This window comes from Pseudopodoces humilis, chromosome 19 (genome assembly GCF_049639895.1).
Source record: "Pseudopodoces humilis isolate 2021_Gansu_Grassland_sample_001 chromosome 19, ASM4963989v1, whole genome shotgun sequence".
NCBI lineage: Eukaryota > Metazoa > Chordata > Aves > Passeriformes > Paridae > Pseudopodoces > Pseudopodoces humilis.
Window position 1 is genome coordinate 534,147 of NC_142218.1, and position 19,657 is coordinate 553,803.

The window sequence follows — 19,657 nt, forward strand, 5'->3', positions numbered from 1 at the left end:
CAAGAGAAACAAGAACACACAGTGTAACAATGAAACTCAGTTACAGCTTTATTTAATAACCGGTACAAAGTCCCCTTCAGGCAGAGCCTCCTGGTCCTATTCCCTACCTGAAATGGAGCAGAACGTGAGCATGACCCTGGGAGGAGCTGGCTCCCACTGGGTCAGGGCTGCTCAGCAGTGAGGAAACCATGTACTGCTTATCAACTGAGACTTGCAGCAACCTGACCACTCATCCCTTTTCTCCCATTAACACCAAACCCTGGCCTGTAGCAGGCATCTGCTGTCCACCCTTAGTGACCCAACGAGGTGTAAAAAGGTAGCACAATTGTGAATCCCACAAAGACAGTAACTATTACCTGCACAGAGGTGTTCACTGCTCATCTTTCTGACCTGACTCACTGGAGTATGTGAATGCTGGCTGTCACCTTCACTGGTGTTTCCTGCTGCCACATAACCCTGTGAGATCCTGCCTGGGGCAGCAGCAGCGGGACACAGAGATGGCAGTGGAGGAGATTCTGGGATCTCCACCTAGCAAAAGGCAGTGCTTCCCATTTCATAACCTGCTCAATGTTAAAGATTCACCTGTGCCAGAGCAGAACAGTGACCTTGTGTCACTGCATCCCTCCCTTCTGCTGGGTCAGCAGAGGGTTGCAGAAGTGGTCTAGAGCCAGGGCTGCTGGAGTTTAATCCCTTGTACTGGGTTAATAGTGCACCTTGTTAGTGTAGTTTACTGGTTAATTGCTTTGCATTTTCAGGAGGCTTGGGTAAGAAATCACTCTACTCCTTAACACACGTACACAGGTAAGACCATATTTCTGACCATTTTCTCAGTCTTTCTCAGGCTGCGTGGCATGTGAAACAGCTCCAGGGACACCCAGATCTTCCAGTGGGTTCTGCATCCCAGGTACAGCTCTACACTACATTGCCTGCTCCAGTGCCTGGAGTGCTACATCCTTGTGGTCTTACTTTCCCACATCCCACCAATGACATACTAACTGCACCACAAGGGTCCTTTAGCAGAAGCACAACTAAAAAGCAATTCTAAACCTCACAAAGCCACAGAAATTATATTTAAATGGAGAGGGGAGACAACGGCTGTCATCTGGACTGATACACAGCACAGACAGGAGATGGCATCAGCATGTACAGTAAAGGGACTTACTAAGACTGTGGAATGTCAATGAGTTTTAAAGAGACTCTGATGCCAAGATGATACAGAAAAGATCAAAGTAATGTCAAGTACAGAATACCAAGGAGGTGGCTGCTCAGATGGGCATGCACAGGTTAGAGAGAACAGTTAATGCCATGTCGGATGAAATGCTAAATTCTGAGTGGGTTCAGTGGGGTGAGTGGAGCTGTCTGAATCCAGAAGAGGGGCTCCTGCCTAGCAGGATACTTCCATGGTTTGAGGTGCAGCCTGGAGGTCAATTCCTTCTGGGGTTCCAGCACTCCCTTCCCCGTGGGTGCTGGCATGAGACCGGCTGCGGCTGCTCTCACCAGAGCCCACGCTGGAGGAGGAGTGGCTACGGGAGCGCATCAACCGGGTCATGCTGGCTGCTGGCACTGCAAGAGAGAAGAAATGTTGGACTCAGACAAGGAGGCGCTTCCTGAAGCCAGGACCACAGTCACTCAGGTATGTGTCACTGGGTAAGCACAGAAAGCATTGTACCCTTTGGAAGAAAACTCACTCTTCACTGCCAAAATTAAGTCTCTGCACGTCTAAAGCAAGATGTTTAAGGCCCAATTTCAAAAGGTCCAAGGTGAGCAAATGCCAGCAGTGTACCTGATCATCTGCAAGTGCAGCCATGGCCAGTGTCTGTGCAAACCAAGGCAGTTGTGGCATGGATGACCTTTTGAAAGTTAGTCTCATCACTCTAGAAAACCACAGGGCTGAAGTCATGCAACAACAACAAAATACAAATGAAAGGTGGAAACCCATGGCACACATGATACAATGATCAGCCCACCCACAGCAGGACATGCTGAGAGCAAAGCATCCAGAGAACAATTCCACTCAGCACACAGACAGGGGCCGAAGTGGATGCACAGTTGGAGGTACCTGACTCAGTGCTTAGGTGGCTGAGCTGCACATAAGGGACTGGAAACAACATGAGACAAGGAAAGGGATGAATACAGGAAAGAGCCAATTAGTTGTGGTGTGACTAGTGGCTGTACTACTCCTGGGACCCCCAGCGACCTTTCCTTCCATTCCCAGCTTGTACACTGCACTGAAAGCTCCCAGGATTTGTAAAAATGGCTGTTGATGAGCATCTCATGGAGGTGTCAAGCCCACCTAAAAATCCATCAGGGCCAGATTTCTTCAATGCCTTTAGCTGAAAATCACACTGTACCTGGTGACATTAATTCCCCACCGCACACCCCACTTCTGCTCAACAGAGATACTATCTCCCTGGGGTATACTGTGTAACTCCAGATATGGGACAGAAATTTATGTCTTTGGGATGACAGCATCAGACTCCTGCTACAAAGTCTCCTTCAAGGCCATTATCTTCCACCTGCAGTGTCAGCAGAAGTACATCCAGCTGCTTCAGCCCATGTACAGCATGCACAGGAACAGCTGTTGGAGAACTGGTTTCTGTATTCCTAGCAGTGCCCAGCTGTGTTTTGCTTCTATCTTGTTCTCCCCAAGAGAACTGACCACGCTCCACAGTGTCCCACAGTCTTGCCCATGAAAGCTGGGAAAACTATTCTGGGACCAGCTACTAATTCTGAAAGGAGAAAATTGGCCTGTCTTTCTCCAGTGCTGCATGTCCTATTGACAAGAGAGCTGACCCTCAAAGTGCTGCTGAAGCCCTTGCTCTGACAACAGCACTTACTGACTTTACTAACACCAGGAACACAAAAGACATGAACATTGAAACAGCAAGGCTGAGGGACCCTCCTCACACAGCATCTTCCTCTGCAGGATCAAGCTCCTTTGGCCAACATTGGAAAACATGAGTGTCTGACATGTTTGTGTTACCTACGGAGCCCTGAGGAAAAGGACAGGTTCTCCTAAGCCCTGATCATGAGCTGGCAAATCTGTGAGGAGACCACTGCAAGTGTGCCAGCTCTCACAGTGGCCATGCTGAGTGGTTAGCCAGCCACACAAACTAACCCCTTCCCTGACTCCAGTTTTTGAAGGCTCATCATCCACAAAAGGGAACTGTCCCCAGCAGGCAAGAAAGCTGCTTTAGTGAAGAAGAAGCCCTTCTCCTGATGTTCCTGAGTAGTAAAGCCCTTCTTAGGGATAAAAAAGTAAAGAAGCCCTTCTCCAATTCCTCAGGAACACCAAGGGCAGGGGAGCTGAGAAGCTGTTAGTCTGATACACTCAGGTGACAATGTCTTCTGCCTCCAAGCAGGGGGAGGAAGCCCATAGACAGGACATGCACTGGTGCAAAGCACAGCTCTCTCTGGTCTCCCAGGATGCCTCAGAAGTCACCCAGGAACCTGTTCTGCCATTAGAGGGATTTGTTCTGGAGTACTGTTTAACCCCGGTGAGTCTGAGAGGAACAGGAACATCTGAGGAGAAAGGGAAGAGCTCTCATACCCAGACTAGTCACGAGGCTGCACTGCCACCTCCTTCCCCTTTGGAGAAGGTATGCACAGATTTGCTGGTTTTGGGAATACATTTTTCTGCATTAGCACAAAGACAGACTTAAAAGGTTTCACCAACATCAGCAACCAGAAAGGAGTCACCAACACATGTCAGGGAACAACACTAGTTTGCTAAGACTTGTCAGCACACTAGTTGATTTTCCAGCATGGATGGATCTCCTGGCAACCACACTAGCTCAGGAGTAGGGACACAGATGCCAGTGGGCTCAGATGGACCAGAAAGCTTGAGTTCCTCTCACGACAACCCTGTTCCAAACCACAAAGTTGTGTTTGCCACTTACTGTAGCCCATTCCCTGCACAAAGTACTTGAAAGCTTCAGTCAGCTTGCCAGGCTGTGGAAACAGAGAGGACTGCTTTAGTGCAAGCAGAACAAAGGGCTCTGTACCACCTAAATGCCATAGGAGAGCTAATGTGTGTCTCACCTGAACCACCTGGGGCAAGCCCCCGCAGTCGGCCATCTGCAACAGGAAACAAAAGGCAGGTTGAGCTGTCCTTCCCGCCCAGGACAATCCCAAATCAAGCCAGCACCACCCATCCAACCAGGGCTGAGAGCACCACACTGCAGTTTCCACCACCTCACCTCTACAGCCAGAGGAAGGACAAAGTGATACACCTTCAGAGACCTGCTGCTGACAGAAACCTGCACCTTGGAGGCCATGTCACCAAATGATCTCAGGCCACACTCCAGAAGCCCAGCACCTTCCCAGCCACCTCTCCCCCGGCCACTCTGCCCAAACCTGTCATTCTGCACTTCCATACAGCCGCTGTCTGGCACACTGCAGGGCCACATGTGAGGATCGGAAGGACCAGTACAAAGCCAGGAAAAAGGACTTTGTTGCTGCAGAGAGCAGGGTGGAGGCAGGGCATCTCCGCTAACTCTCAGGGGTCTTCCCTGCTAGTTGAAGGTGGCCATAAATCAGGGATTGGGGCACCCCCTGACAAACTCTTCCCTCTCAGCTCTGGCTCCATGGAGTAGAGAGCATGGTCCTGAATGACTGTCCACAAACTTCTCAAAGCCAGATGTATGGAAAGCAAAAACCTAAGTGGAGCAGAGCAAAAATAGTGTCTTTATGCTGGCCAGAATGATTCTAGAGTGGCACTCGCCTTCAGAAGGGTAGTTTTGGTTGGGTCAAGACGTGAATTGCATTCAACCTAGAAAAAAGAGAGAGGGACATGGTGTCATACAGAAAACTTGACTCAGATGTAAAATGTGGGATAGCTGCACCAGAAGCAGTGGCTGTGTTCAGCAGTGGGGGCTTCTCTGGAGCCTCTCTGGAGCCAGGAAGGACTGAGCAAGAAAGCAGAGATCATGCAGGAAGTAAACAATAAATAAAAGATCCAGGGAGGAATGGCAGGTGTTCCATCTAAGGGACCTTGTGATGACAAGTTATGCCTTCAACTGAAATCATCCCCTAATTTTGGGATGCACTATAAATCCCTGGAACACATTCTGTGCTCTGACAGCAAGACTAGGAGGTAAGAAGATTTCTGTGCAATGCAGCATGACGAGGTCACTTAGTCCCCTGGCCAGACAAGGAGGCCATGACCACCCCTTCTGTGTAGGACTGCTGCAAAAAGGGAATAGGCAGGGGCTCTATAGGAAAAGCAACCTCAGCAGGGGAGGCTATCCTGGGCTGGGAACCTGGGTAGCCAGACAGGCACACTAAAATGCAGAAGACCCTATCCCACACTATGCTGTGGCCAGTAAGCAATGGGAATCTTCAAGGATAGTATCCTAGAAAAGTCAAAACCTCCAGACTTAATTTCAGACTTCCAGATCAAACAGATCAAGGCAACAGGCCATGGCCAGAAAATGCTCTCCATGCATGGCTCCTAGGTTCAAGTTACTGCTTTAGGAGACTCCTATACTCTTTCATAGTTTTAGATAGCAGCTTTTGTTCACAACCCCCTGGTGTCCCCACAGTCCCTGTCTGACAGGGAGGAACAACATCCACCACAACCACACTACCCTGTGCCATGCCCTGTTTATAGCTGTGCTTGGGAGGGAGTGGGTTATGGGTGTCTGCAGAGGACAACAGTGCCTCAGTGCTGCCTTCCTGATGATGCAGTGCTCTAAGAGAGCTCTACGTGGCTCCCCACCACAAGAACTGGAGTCACACTCAGTTATTTTTGATCCCCAGGTAGCCCCAGTGTAACAGCAAAACAACAGCAATTCAAGACTTGAACCAAACTGCAGGCAGCAGCCTGGCAGAGCTTGGGGAAGGACACACAATCCTGAACAGGGTCCTCTGCATCACTCTTGAGTAAGGTGCTCATTCAGATTCTGCCATCCTCACCTTGGAGTTGCTCTGAGGGCCATTCAGGGCCCCTGAGCCTTGGCTCTCCCATGCATAGCCAGAGGACTGAAAAAGAGCTTGGGACAAGGAGTCACTGTTTGCAATTTTTTGTAAAAATTCTGAGCAAGGTGAAAATCACTGCAGTGACTCGTGGGGCTAATGTCACAAAAGGAAAAAGTTCATGGATACATACCACTGCTTCCACAGCAGGTGAGTTATCACCAACAACAAGCAAGGCAGGGCACCTGGTCAAAAGCCAAAACAGAGGTGTTACTCCAAGTGCATCAAAAGGGTTTCTGAGAAGGTTGAGCTCTGTGAACCAACACCTGCATGAAAGGTTAACAAAAAAAGGCTCAGCAAAATCCCTGCCTGCTATCACACCTTGGCATTTCGTTGTACCAAAACATTCTCCAGGACTTGCAGATGCACCCAGACTGTCCCCTCAATGCACACCAACTGCCACTGCTGTTGCACACATATGCCTCTGACCCTGTCTTCTGGAGAATCTCAATGTGTTCTAAAAGAGAGGACTTCCAGACACCTCTGCCCCAATTCAGCTGACAGTCCTGTACCACAGCCTGAAACTGTCCTGGACAGTCTTCCCAGTGCTTGGGCTTGGTGCAGTTCTTGCTGAGAAGCAACATCTTTTCTGCTGAAGAGACTGCACAGTCAGCAACTGAAATAGGCTGATTCAGACAACTTACTTGAGTGTTTTTGCAGTTGTTTCATTGACACCAACAACAGGTCTCTCAATTTCCAGGTCTTTACGACTGAAAGGCAAAACAGAACAATTCTCCATTAAATCTGCAGAGGAAACTGGTTATCATGGGGGCACACAAAATCTAACCATGAGTGCTGGCTCCAGCACCCAGGCAACTCCATGTGTCATGCCCCGAGCAGGAGCCCCAGCAGTCATCCCCAGAAAACAGGATCCATCCTCTCATGGTGTTGCTGTGTGCCCAGAGATGAGCTACTGAGGTGTCACAGGGTCTGGGGACAGACACAAGAGCTAGGCTTGGCTCTGCGTAACACCTGAAGACTAGGCTTAGGACAAAGGTTCCCCTGATACAGTACCCAACTGGCTAATACATATGGCAGCAAATCTACTGAGCAGGGAAGCTATGGGAGCTGTCTGTCAGGCAAAAAGTTATCCTATACCTGTTGTATGAGGTGAGGAACAGCTGAAGATTATCTTGGTTAATGTCCTGTGCAATATGAAGCCTGTATGTTTGGATCAAATCTAGATTTGCCTGTAGTTCCTCCTGTACAAAAGCAGAAGAATTGAAAAACAGGAAACATGCATTTCACAAGTAAGGAAGCAACAGTCATAAAAATACCAAAGCATTCAAGCGTGACCATACATGTCATTCCCTGTCTTCAGTGACACAAAGGGCAGCGACTCCAGACTGCATAAGGATCCCAGAGACATGAGGTGTTTCTGTCATGTGCTGGTGCATGCCATGCTTTGGTAATGTTACTACACTTTTACAACTGGAAGTGCACAAGCTACTGCAGGAGTACAGGTATCCTGAGATGGGATAAGTTAACTCCCAAACCTCAGTAATGCTTACACAGATACAAATCACTCTGCATTAGGCAGGTCTTCCTAAGACCTTAATATTTAAGAAGCAAAGTACATAATAATACTAATAAATGTAATAAAGTAAAAAAATACATAAGCTGTAAGACTGACCAAAGGAAAGTTAAATTCCAGCACCCAGTTCTAAGTTCTTTCTAAGAAGAAACTACATTCTGAGTGAACCAGACAGAGCAGGGAATGCAAGGAAGTCCTACACACAATGAAGGGGCTTGACAGTGGGAAGAGAACAGGATGTGCACAGGAGGAAGCAGTGCTGGAGAAGGAAGCATTCCTTTCAGTGGTGATGTGTTGTTGCAAAAACACTCCAGGTCAGGAACTGATCTGCTGTGTGGCATGTACAGTGTGCACGAGGTACTATCCCTGTCATTGCCCAGTAGGCTTGCTGGTTGAGAGACAGCTAATCCCGAACAGAAGGCATTGCTGTATCCAAAGTTTTCAGGAGGGGCTGGTTTGCCTCTGCTGAAACTGAAGGGTAAGATGAAGAGCAGAATGCAGCAGTTCAACATCTGGACAGATACAAGATCTCACTGCCAGCTCCCAGCTGACCTGCGCTCTACCCACAGTCCAAAGGCTTCCATACTGGATACAGAGAACTGGCTGCTACTTGTTTCTGTGAACAGTGTCCTGGGCACCACAAAGGAGTTATATCACTAGTGCGTGGCCTGGAGACACTTTGGGCAAGAGTGAGGATGTGTGTGCCCCCCAGCATGCCAACCTTGATGTGAGCTTGACACAGAGAAAATGGTACTGTACCTGTGGCAACCCTGGTCTGATGGACCAGAACTATTTGGGAGCAGACACATACAGAAGTTATAGCTCCATGTACAGTTGCACAGGCAACATTAGAATCTGCTGGATACTTACATGGCCAAAATGATGTGCCAAGACAATATCCACTATGTTGGTTGTCCAGCCTGAAAACTGAAGAGTGACCATGAATAAGGAGGAGAGTACAGGAAAATGCAGTTTCATCACACATTGCAAAACAGATACTCAGAGTAGAGAAAACAATGAAGAAACTATTCAAATTATATAAGAAGCAAATATATGAAGCTTGGGATGGACATGCAAAGCTTCAAAGAAATTGTGTATACACAACACATCTCTCCAAAAAACTTGAAACCTTAAATAATTTCAAGGGGCCAGAATAAGAGAATAATTAAGAGATCCATTCAATATCACTTAAATGAAGCCTGCAACCAGAAGTACTAAATCAGAGGAAAGCCGAGTGCTCCAGTTTATCCGCATTTCTCATTCGCATGATCACACCCATCCCTGCTCCTATGGCAGAGGCCATATCCAGACTAAGAACACAGCAGGGACAGAAATGAAATTGTACAGTTTTCACCAGAAATGGAAAAATTCCTGTATTCTGTCCTTTTCTGTTTTTTTTTTTACTCAACACACCATTCATTAGGTGCTGTGGAGAGCACACATGTGGGAGAACAGAATCTCACCTTGGATGCTGCCCAGTCAATCCATCCCTTTGCACATGGATCAACATTAATAAGAACAAGTCCCTCCACCAGGTCAGGGTGGCTGAGCTGTGGGGAGAGAGCAGAGGCACACTCAGAAGGATGATTCAGACCACAGAGTGGTCAACAGCTGGTACAGTAGCTGGAAAGCTTCTTGCAAAAGGTGTAAGGCAAAGTAAAATGAAGACAAAGTAGGGAGCTCCTCTGTGCCAGGCAGCCAGTGGGCTCCCCACAAGACCAGACTCAATTCAGTTGTAGCACTGAGATGCTGCACAGCACCTATAGCATTAACAGTGCCTTCTGGTGACCTGTGTACCTGGCACAGCTGCTCAGACCCCGTGTGTTACTTTCTCTGCTCCAATCCAGCATCTCTGTGAGGAACCTGGACAAGCTCCTGTGCCTGGAGAGCATCTCCTCCTCCTCAAGGAAGAGGCAGTCTTCCCAGTGGAAATAGGGCAAATGGCAGGGGAATTAGTGCTCAGGCCCCCAAGCCCCTGCAGTATGGGAAGTTTGAGCTAAAGGGGCACCCACTCCCCACACAGCACCCCTGCTGCCCCCCGTCTGCAAACAACCCTTCCCCTGTTCCATCCAGCAACCCAAAACCCTCCAGTGTACCTCAGCCTGTACATGGGCAGCACAAGTACAAAGCACTTATAAGAACTGCTTGCAAACACAAACTCAGAAATCAGAGGCAACCAGCCTCTACTGAGTTCTGGGCTCACTCTAAGGCAGCTCGCCTGTTCTATGGCACTGATGTGAAGGAGAAGGAAACACCTCTTCTGTCCTCAGCAGCAAACAGTCTGCAGCCCAGGGAGTGTGGCAAGGGCCTTGTGGCATTTCACTGATGACTAAGGCTGATTTGCACAAACTCCTCTTCAGCAAGGCTGAAAACTACCCAAGAGACAGAAGGCAAGGAACAGTGAAACACCAGTGCCTCACACTGCCCCAGTGCAATCCTGACTGTAGGGAATGGAAAACAGAACTTTGTGTGAGGAGGGGCATCTGCCCAGCACAATGGCTTGAAGAAATGATAGTGGCCTAAGCAACTGGCAACTCTCTGCACTCAACAACCTGAAGCAAATTTTACACAAAATATCAGATTTCTGTGTTAACACTAAGTCTGAAAGACTCAGGCAAATTCCTGGGCTGCTAAAAGATACCCACTGATTTTACATGAACACTGCACTAAAGAGAAATGTATAAGCAGGTACCGAAATAGAGGCAGCTCTCTTGTGTAATAGTGGAGCAAATCTGGCTTCCTTCCAGTGACAAAGCACATTTCTCATCAACACTGGTTTGCAGAACATCACCACATCAATTCTTTGGTGCCACAAACAGTGGACACAGCACACGGTAATGCAGCCAGTCTCTGTGAATACTCAAGACTGGCTATTCCTAGCACTCAGGATGGGCTCTGCTGACTCAAAGGCATCACATTACAATCTTTCCATGCCTGGCACAGCTTCAGAGTAACCCCCTGACTGCTCCAACATAACCATCTGGATGGAGGTAGCTCTCCCATGGCTCCCTGCAGCCCTGCTGTAATTACTGAATACTATTTTGCCCATGCCCCACAGTCAGTCTGATCAACAATGACCACAGCCCACGTGAGTCACAAGCAGTGAAGAGATACTTACTGCACACCTGCTGAGGACATAAGCACCAGCTCCTAGGCCAATCCCAATGAAGCTTTTCAGGCTGAAATACAGACATTTCACAGTCAGCACCACTAACTTAGCTCAGCTGAAGCATCCTTAGAGGCAAAGCCTTTCCCCTCTGCATCCAGCTATGCATTTATGGTTCATTTTCAAAACAACGCAGCAATGATGCAGCAGACATAAATTGCCTCATGTAGCATTGTCCCCAGCATAGAACTAGAAAGGGTCACACTGGTTGGGAGATGCTTTAGCTTCTTGGGACATCTCAGTAAGCATATCAGTCGTGGCAAGCAGAGACATAAGTAGGTGCTGGAATAGTGGTATCCAGCTGGCTCACCCTATTTCCTTTCAGAGACTTACTTCAGGTGTGTCAGAACAGCAGGTAACATTTCAGCCAGTTCATCCATACTGGGATACTGGTACCTGAAAAGCAAGAGAGCACCTCCAAATACAGCCTGACAGAGGTTACCTTCCAGTTCCACTGAAGGTAGGAGGGACAAGGAACATCTGGCAAACATATGCACAGGTTATTAATGTGCAACAATACTGTATATTTCAACTCACTGTGTGGATCCCATCCCTCAGAGCAAGACTAACCCAGAGCTGTGGTCTTTTGGGCAGTCACACTTCTGTGACAAGATGAACAGATGAAATGCCAGCTCGACTGCAGTATGCTGGGTTCATGTTCAAGTCAGAAAGGTGGTACCAGACTCTGCACTAGTGAGGGCTTCACCCATGTCTTAGTAATTGGAGTGTTTGCTGAATGCCCCTTGGAAGGCTTCCTCATCTTCCCATTTCCTCCGCTGCTGACACCTGCTTACTACTACACTCAGTCCTAACTGGCTTAAACTGGGTGCTGCCTCAGTCCAGACTGAACAACATGGGTCCCTGCAGAGCTCTTACCCAGATGGGAATGGGGGGGCTCCTTCCTGTTGGCCTGGTGCATCCACATGGCACACAGCAAAATGATGGGTGATTTCTTGCATGTCTTCGAAGTTAAAGAATGCATTAAAACAGGATTTGTCTGCAACAACAACAAAAAGATATTAGATGCTTCCTTAAGTTTTATTGCAAGCCACCCTCCAAACATCATGGCACACACCTGCAGGAGCTCAAGTCCCCAGTGAGCCCACAGGGCAGTGGGTGCTGGATCGTGTATGTGCTGTGCCTCAAAACTGCAATGCAGCAATGAGTCTCAGCAATGGAACTGCCATGACTGGAGGGCAGGCAGGCAAACAACAGTCAGCCTGCAATGCCCTGGAAAGCAGGGCTTTGCAGCACCTGGGTACTCAAAGCACTCACTGAGGAGCACCTGTGTGAACATAACAGTACATTTTGGGTGGGAAGAAATGTCAAAAGAGCAACTGAGCCCACCAGAACATTACACTACTGCTGCAGCTATGTAGAAGGGACTTGTTCAGCTTCCCAGCACCCAGGGAATGGATGCCCTATCACACAGTGCAGGAAGTCAGCTAGAGCACTATGGTGTGTTGGGTGGACCTATTTCCACCTTGGCCCTACCTTTCAAGGGCTGCTGGAATGGACAGGGACATGCCATATGCTCTCTCCTGCAGACCTTTATCTTTTCACCCTGGAATGACCTCATCTCAGCTCCATGCCAGGCCTGCTACTCCCCACGCTCAAAAGCAAATACCACGAATAATCACTTTTTCAGGGTCCTGGCAATGCAAGGGCTTACGGTTGAGGCCAATGTCATGGTATGTGAGGATGACAGGTCTGTTCCCCTTGGGTGTGCCCCGCATGGTGACATGAATCACTCCGAAAGCTGTCTCAATGTCATGCTCCTGCAGAAAGAGAAGAAGGAGCCCCAGTGTTACATGTGCTGCCTGCACAGGGAACCCTGAGGGCCAGCAGCAAGGGCCACATTCCCACTTTGACACTGCTCTCCTACCCACAGTACAGCTCTCGAAATCACAAAACGGTTTGGGTTGGAAGGGACCTTAAACACCATCTCATTCCACCCCCTGGCCATGTGCAGGGATACTTCCCACTATATCAGGTTGCTCCAAGACCCATCCAACCTGGCCAATTCACAACCCTGTTAAATCTCTGTGTCCAACCACTGCCCTAAGCAGTTTGCTTTTGTACAGAGGCGCTAACGGTATGGGGCTGCATCTCGCTGGGATAACTATGGACTTTGGAAAAGTGGAGATGTCAGAAAAGCTGGCTACACAACATCACCTGTAGGTCCCCTGTCTCATCTACAGAAATCAATAGTGAGAAACATGCTCTTACAGAAACTGTAAAAAGCACCATTCTCTTGATATTAAGAAAGCATCTGCCTAGGACAATGCCTCATGGTTCAGCTTAAAGATGGGACATTACAACCTCAAAACTATGCTTTACTAGTTTACATAAAGTACATGATTTTTATTTTTTTTTCTTAACAGTAATTTTGACCTACCTGAAAGTCATTATATCAAATACAGGACTGGTGAGAATACCTGGCTTGCAGCACACCAGAAATCAAACTCACCCCACTTTCTGGGTACTCTGAGGGCTGGTTGTGGAGCAGACTGATTTAGCTCTTGCAGGGCAGACCCTCCTTCCCCCAGCTGTTCTTCTTCGCAAGGACTCTAAAGCTGCTCTCTCCCCTTGCCCCAGAAGCACGGCAACAGGAGGACACTGGCCCAGCCAAATCACATGAGGTAGCCTGAAACCTTGAGCTTGTCTGTGAAGGATGACAAGACACCCCTGGCTGTCCTTGTCCTCAGAACAGGGCTGGGTTTTGCCTGCACACAGCTGTTGCACTGTGCATGTTCAGAAGCTGGAGTACTTATCCACAAAGCAGCAGAGACTCATCTGCAGATGACTTTACCTTACCTGAGGCTCACCTGGCTCCCTTTTCCTTAGGAGGGCGCTGGGGGTAGGAAAGGACTCGTCTGTGTGTGCAAAGCAAGCATGTGTCCACATGGCAGGAATTCCTGCCCTCGCAGCAAGGCTGCACAAGGCAGCCCAGGGTGCAGTCTCTGCTTCCTCAGCCTCCAGCAAACCTCCAGGCTGTGCCCCTTGCCCATGTCTCAGCTCTCAGGGCTGCTCTGCTGAGCTGGGCAAAGCTCTGACCTGTACTTCTGAAGGATGTGCTGTGCAGCCACAGCACTAGACTCCAGTTTAGTCTTTCCAAGCCAGCAGGTGTTAATGAGTCCTTCAAATAAAGTGGCCACCTTTGGAGAAGGTGACTAGCAGTGCAGGCGGCTGGAAGGGTGAAACACAGTGAAATCAATGGAAAGTGCAGGCAGCAAGTGCCAAAGTGGCTGGAGCCTCTGAACCTCACCTGCACTTCCCTACGCTCTGAGGGCTGAACTAAGGACTGCCACTAAGAGCAGGTCTCTCTGCCAGCTCTGGCACTTGCTAGGCTCTTCCATAAGCAGCTTGAACTCATTGAGATGGCAGGAAACTATCCAGTGTGGGGTTTGTTGTGGGTTTGGGGTTTTTTGTTTGGGTTTTTTTGCTGTTGTTTTTGTGTTTTGGTGTTTTGTTTTTTGTGGGTTTTTTCTTTGTTCTTGTTTTTGTTTGTTGTTGTTTTAATCAATCTTCCTTTGTTAGACTTCTGCCAGGTCAGTGAGTTAAGAAGCTCACAGAGAGGTCTGGCAAATACTGGTTCTGGCTCAGAGCCCAAGGGGAGTGCATAGGGTGGAAGAAAGAATAACCTTGCCCTGAACACAAGATCAACTAAACTGACACATGGCTCATGAAGGGGGGAACACATGCAGGGGACGAGGGAGGGTCTGTAAGCAGTAGCAAAAAGTCAACTATCAAACAGAAGCACAAACACTAAACTGAGGGAACAATGAGAAAACTCAGAAAGCAACAAAAGCCATGAAATATGGCTGCAACATAGTGTGATAAATGTAACCTTGGATAAAAATTCGTGAAAGAATAAATAAGTATATAACTGTATTTGTAACAATGTAAAAATTATATAAAATATAGTGTGGCCTAAGGATTTCTCCCCAGCAGTAATTACCCATTCAGGTGGTAACGACCCTAGGCGACGTTTATCAGCCTGAAAGAAAGAGCAGGACACGGGCAATCAGGCTAAACAATGAGAGGAGCCAGGCTGAGATGCCCATCGGCTCCACACCGCACCTGGACGCTCCACCCTGCAAGCCCCGACCGAAGATGCAATCAGGCCAAACAATGAGAGGAGCCCAGCCGAGATACCCATCGACTCCGCACCGGACCTGGACACTCCACCCTGAGAGTCCAACCGAAGATACAATCGGGAAGCACTCAGAACCTTTCACATGTGAGCAGACTCTGCCCAGTCGTCTATTGATTCAGTTCCACGGTTCCAGGAAATTCATTCAACCAACCATCTAGACTCTTTGTTGAACAGTAACTGCTCGGAGTTTTGGCCTCAGGACACAAAATCCCTATAAAAACCCCGGACAGTCTACCCTCCTTCGTGGATTTGGGTAAATCTGTACCTCTGGGTATAGACGTCTCCCTGTCCACCCAGCGCTGCGCTGATTTATTTTATTGTGGTTTTTTCTCTCGTTGTTTGTGATTGAAATTGTTTTATAATAAATCGCTTTTTATATTAACCCTATTTTGCCATTGCATTTATAACAGTTTTGGTGCTGTGACTTGGATCGGAGAAACTGCGGGGAATCTCGCTGCCCAGGACGGGTACCCCCGCTGATTTTGGCGGCCTGGTGAGTTGAGAACCCCCGTAGCTCGTTCTGACGTCTGAACTAAATTTAGGCTGAGAAAAACCACAATAAAAGGAAAACGGATCCGGAGGAGAGAGCTCGGGAAGGCACGGAGCCTTCGGGAAGCCGCGGCTTGTTTTGCTTGTAAAACGTCTGTTGTGCACAAAGACAACAAAGACATCCAGGCAGGAAAATAGCTGTAAGTACTGCTGGTTGAGTGGGCGATCGGGTGAGTGTGTGAGACGTGATCTGATCATGGGGCGAGTGTAGACTTCAAGGCCGCGTTTCCATCCTCCCGCAAGGGAATTGGCCGGCCGCGAAGGAAGCGATCCAGAGTGAAAGCTTTTTTTTCTCGACACACACTTGTAAAAACCTGAGGCCAAAGGGTGTCTCGGGGGACTGATCGCAAGGAACTAAAAGGGGAAGGATACGTCCTGTCGAGCTCGGGAACTGGTAAACCCTTTTAGTTAACGGACCCAGGTAGAGGTCCGGAAGAGGATCAAAAGTACCGATTACAAGAGACCTCAGCTCAGCTCGCTGAAGGGTGAGTATCAGCAAATTTTGATTCCTAGAGTAAGCACACAACACAGAAACCGACTCACGGAGAAGTCGAAGACAGGTAAGAAATTATATATATTTGCGAAGTATGGGGCAGAAAAAGAGTAAGCTTCAAAGAAAAAGCACAGGGAAAAATCCCTCTGATCAGGGGGAGGAATCACCAGACATTCCACTGGAAAGTCCCTTGGGGTGGATGCTAAAAACACTGGGAAGATTGTCCCCAGAGGAAGGGGAAATCAAAGGCAAAATTGATACATTATTGTATGGAGGTTTGGGGAGGACAGGAGTTGAGAAGTCACCTCACTTGGCCAGTGTTAGGCACATTTGAAAAATGGACATGTAATAAGTTATTCTCCTATGTGGAGAACAAGGTCCCCTCAGATCCTGAGGAGAAGGAATATGCTAAGCTCTAGGTAAACGTCAGAGTAGGGCTATTCCCAATGAAACAAAAAGAAAAACGTGAGTCGAGAGCTGAATCCTGGGAACCCCTCGACCACTTACCACCCACATATCATGGACCGGCAGGACCTTCCTCTGCAGATCAAGTGGTGCCTTCAGCACCCTTGGGCCCCCGAGACCAACCCACTGAGATGCGTGTGTCTCAAGCGGGAGACTCGGGGCTGGCAGCGATGCCGGCAGCCCTTCCCCTTTCCCTGCCTGCAAACACCGTAGCCACAGCAGCCTCTTCGGAGGTTTCTCCTGCACAAGGCTGGGGATCACTCTATCCCTCCTTGCTGGTCCGGCCGCCACAACCGGGACCCTCCCACATAACGGAGGGGATCCCTCCCGTCAACCGGGTGGCGGCGGAGTTCCCACAATTGATAATGGGGAGGCAACCCACAATTACCAACTCCCCTCCCGCAAGTAGAACCTGTTTGAGAGCGAGAATGATGGGTGATGAGTAGAGAGAGAATGAAGACGGGCACCGGTTGTTCCCTCTTAGGGAAGTACCGATGGCCCCGGGAGTGATCGGTTTTGTGAATGTACCCCTTAACTCTGGAGATGTAAGGGCATTTAAGAAAGAGATGGGACGGTTGTTAGATGATCCTTTTGGTGTGGCTGAGAGGTTAGACGAATTTTTAAAGAGTAGTATTTATACCTTTGACGATCTGATGGCAATCCTAAGATCATTGTTTAATCAGGAGGAAAGAGAGATGATTAAACAAGCCGGGATCAGAGACTGGGACAGACGCAATCCACAGGGGACGCCAGGTAACCAGAAATGGCCTAGCGTAAGCCCAAGCTGGAATGCACAGACGGAGGAAGGCAGACGGAACATGATGGATTTAAGGAGCATAATTGTCCAAGGTATAAGAGAAGCGGTCCCTAGGGGCCAGAATATTAGCAAAGTTTTTGGAGAGTGTCAAGGGAAAGAGGAATTACCCACTGAATGGATCGAGAGATTACGGCGAAGTTTACAGATTTACTCTGGGACTGACCCGAACTCTCCTGTGGGGGAGGTTCTGTTAAAAACACAATTCATTGCTAAATCTTGAGAAGACATTAGGAGAAAATTAGAAAAGATCGAGGGGTGGCAAGATAAAAGCCTCCAGGAGCTCCTAAGGGAAGCTCAAAAGGTATGCATGAGGAGAGAAGATGAGAAGCAGAAATTGCAAGCTAAGGTTTTAGTAGCTGCAGTGAAAGAGGTCCAGAAACAAGAGCAGATACAGGGTAAGTTTAAAACACTACCCGGAAAAGGTCGAGGTTCTCACCGGGCAGCCCCGGCCCCATGGAGAGAACCCCCTGAATGCTACTACTGTAAACAGGTAGGACACGTTCAGTGGAATTGTAGACAAAGAATCAAAGACGAGAAAATTTTTCAGGAGGATTAGGGCTGTCGGGGGCTCTTTAATTTGGGGACCAGAACATCCAAGGAGCCCTTGATAAAATTAAAAGTGGGCCCCCAACGACAGGAGGTACGTTTTCTTGTGGATACTGGGGCAGAGAGAAGTACCCTGCAGAAATTGCCATACGGATGTGTGGCTAGCAGAGAAAAAGTTTTTGTAATCGGTGCAAAGGGAGACCCCTTTGAAGTGCCTGTAATAAAAGATGTGGAAATAGAATCTGAAAATAAAATTTGCTTAGGGAATTTACTATTAGTGGAAGAAGCAGATTACAATTTGTTAGGAAGGGACATGATTGTCGCTTTAAGAATTAATATCATGATTAAAAATTCTGAATTGGTGGTGAAAATATTCAAGTTGACTCCTAAAGATGAGGAGAAAATAAACCCTGAAGTATGGCATTCAAAAGGAGAGGTAGGAAAGCTAGATATCAAACCTATCAAAATAGAAATCGAGAACCCTGAGGACCCTATAAGGGTTAAACAATATCCCATCCCGATGGAGGGGAGAAGGGGGTTGAAACAAGTAATTGATGACCTCTTAAAAGGAGGTACTTTAGAGCCTTGCATGTCTCAACACAACACCCCCATCCTGGCTGTAAGGAAGACGGATGGCAGCTTCCGATTGGTCCAGGACCTACGAGCGGTAAACGCTAGGACCCGGACTAGGTTCCTGGTGGTGGCCAACCCCTATACTTTACTAAATAGACTCTCACCGGAAGATGTGTGGTACAGTGTGATTGATTTGAAAGATGCTTTTTGGACTTGCCCTCTGGATGAAAGGAGTAGAGATTATTTTGCATTTCAGTGGGAGGACCCAGATACAAACCGAAAGCAACAGCTAAGGTGGACGGTCCTCCCCCAGGGGTTCGTGGAGTCTCCGAACCTTTTCGGGCAAGCTTTAGAACAATTGTTAACCCAATTTTTCTTGAAGACAGGACAAAGCTTTTGCAGTATGTAGATGACTTGCTAATAGCTGGACTGACTGAAGAGAGCGTGAGGAAAAGCACGATTGCCTTGTTGAACTTTCTAGGAAAGAAGGGTTTGAAAGTCTCAAAATCCAAGCTGCAATTCACAGAGCCCAAAATAAAATACCTCGGACATTGGATATCTCAAAGGAAAAAAAAAATTGGACCCGGAGAGGATAGCAGGCATCCTTGCATTGCCTGCACCAAGAACAAAAAAGCAAATTAGACAATTTTTAGGGCTCTTGAGATATTGCAGGCAGTGGATTGAGGGTTTCAGTGAAAAAGTGAAGTTTTTGTATGAAAGATTAAACACTGACAGGCTGAAGTAGACTGAACAGGATGAGTCTAATTTCCAAAAATTGAAAACTGTTCTTATGACTGCCCCGGTACTAACTCTACCAGATACGAATAAAGAATTCCAGTTGTTTTTGGATGTGAGTGGACAAACAACACAGGGAGTCCTGACTCAGGAATGGGCAGGCAAAAGGAAGCCTATAGGGTTTCTTTCAAAAATCTTAGATCCTGTTAGTCGGGGTTGGCCTACGTGTTTATAGGCAATTGTAGCAGTGGCTCTGTTAGTGGGAGAAGCCAAGAAAATAACTTTTAGAGCTCCCCCTCACCCCCCACTGGGAAGGACCGTTCCTCGTTCTCCTGACCACAGACACAGCTGTCCGGACTGCAGAAAGAGGCTGGACACACTCATCTCGAGTAAAAAAAGTAAAGGAATACGACACTTCCGAGTGGAAAGTCACCACCCCTCCGGGAGAGCTGAAAATTAAACTTCGGCGTCATCACAAATGACCAGTGACGACCAGATAAGTTGTATCAACCCTGAATGTGATTGTTTTCCGTTTATACATTTTAAGCGCGCTTATTGTAAACAGATTTGGGTAACCCACTGTTGGGGAGAGTACAAGCCTAAGGGATTGTGTACCAAGTGTCTGGAAAAAGAACAGGAGGAGA

The 19,657-nt window shown here is 48.0% G+C and overlaps 1 protein-coding gene across 4 annotated transcripts in view; it reads right to left on the reverse strand.

Annotated features, from left to right (window-relative positions):
- Window positions 1-24: 24 nt before the first annotated feature.
- Window positions 25-19,657, reverse strand: part of NDRG3 (NDRG family member 3) — a 69,144-nt gene continuing 49,511 nt past the window's right edge. For 2 of the 4 annotated variants that reach the window (XM_014260798.2, XM_088064411.1), the window contains exons 4-16: window positions 12,349-12,454; window positions 11,553-11,673; window positions 11,010-11,072; window positions 10,629-10,689; window positions 8,974-9,060; window positions 8,381-8,437; window positions 7,075-7,178; window positions 6,621-6,686; window positions 6,110-6,161; window positions 4,724-4,771; window positions 3,900-4,077; window positions 2,060-2,098; window positions 25-1,563 (exon numbers count right to left, since the gene is read on the reverse strand). In XM_014260798.2, the coding sequence (XP_014116273.2) occupies window positions 1,385-1,563; window positions 2,060-2,098; window positions 3,900-4,077; window positions 4,724-4,771; window positions 6,110-6,161; window positions 6,621-6,686; window positions 7,075-7,178; window positions 8,381-8,437; window positions 8,974-9,060; window positions 10,629-10,689; window positions 11,010-11,072; window positions 11,553-11,673; window positions 12,349-12,454 (1,161 nt within the window). In that variant the 3' untranslated portion in view covers window positions 25-1,384. The remainder of the gene's footprint in view (window positions 1,564-2,059; window positions 2,099-3,899; window positions 4,078-4,723; window positions 4,772-6,109; window positions 6,162-6,620; window positions 6,687-7,074; window positions 7,179-8,380; window positions 8,438-8,973; window positions 9,061-10,628; window positions 10,690-11,009; window positions 11,073-11,552; window positions 11,674-12,348; window positions 12,455-19,657) is intronic. The other 2 variants (XM_014260799.2, XM_005532199.3) reach the window with 2 other exon arrangements.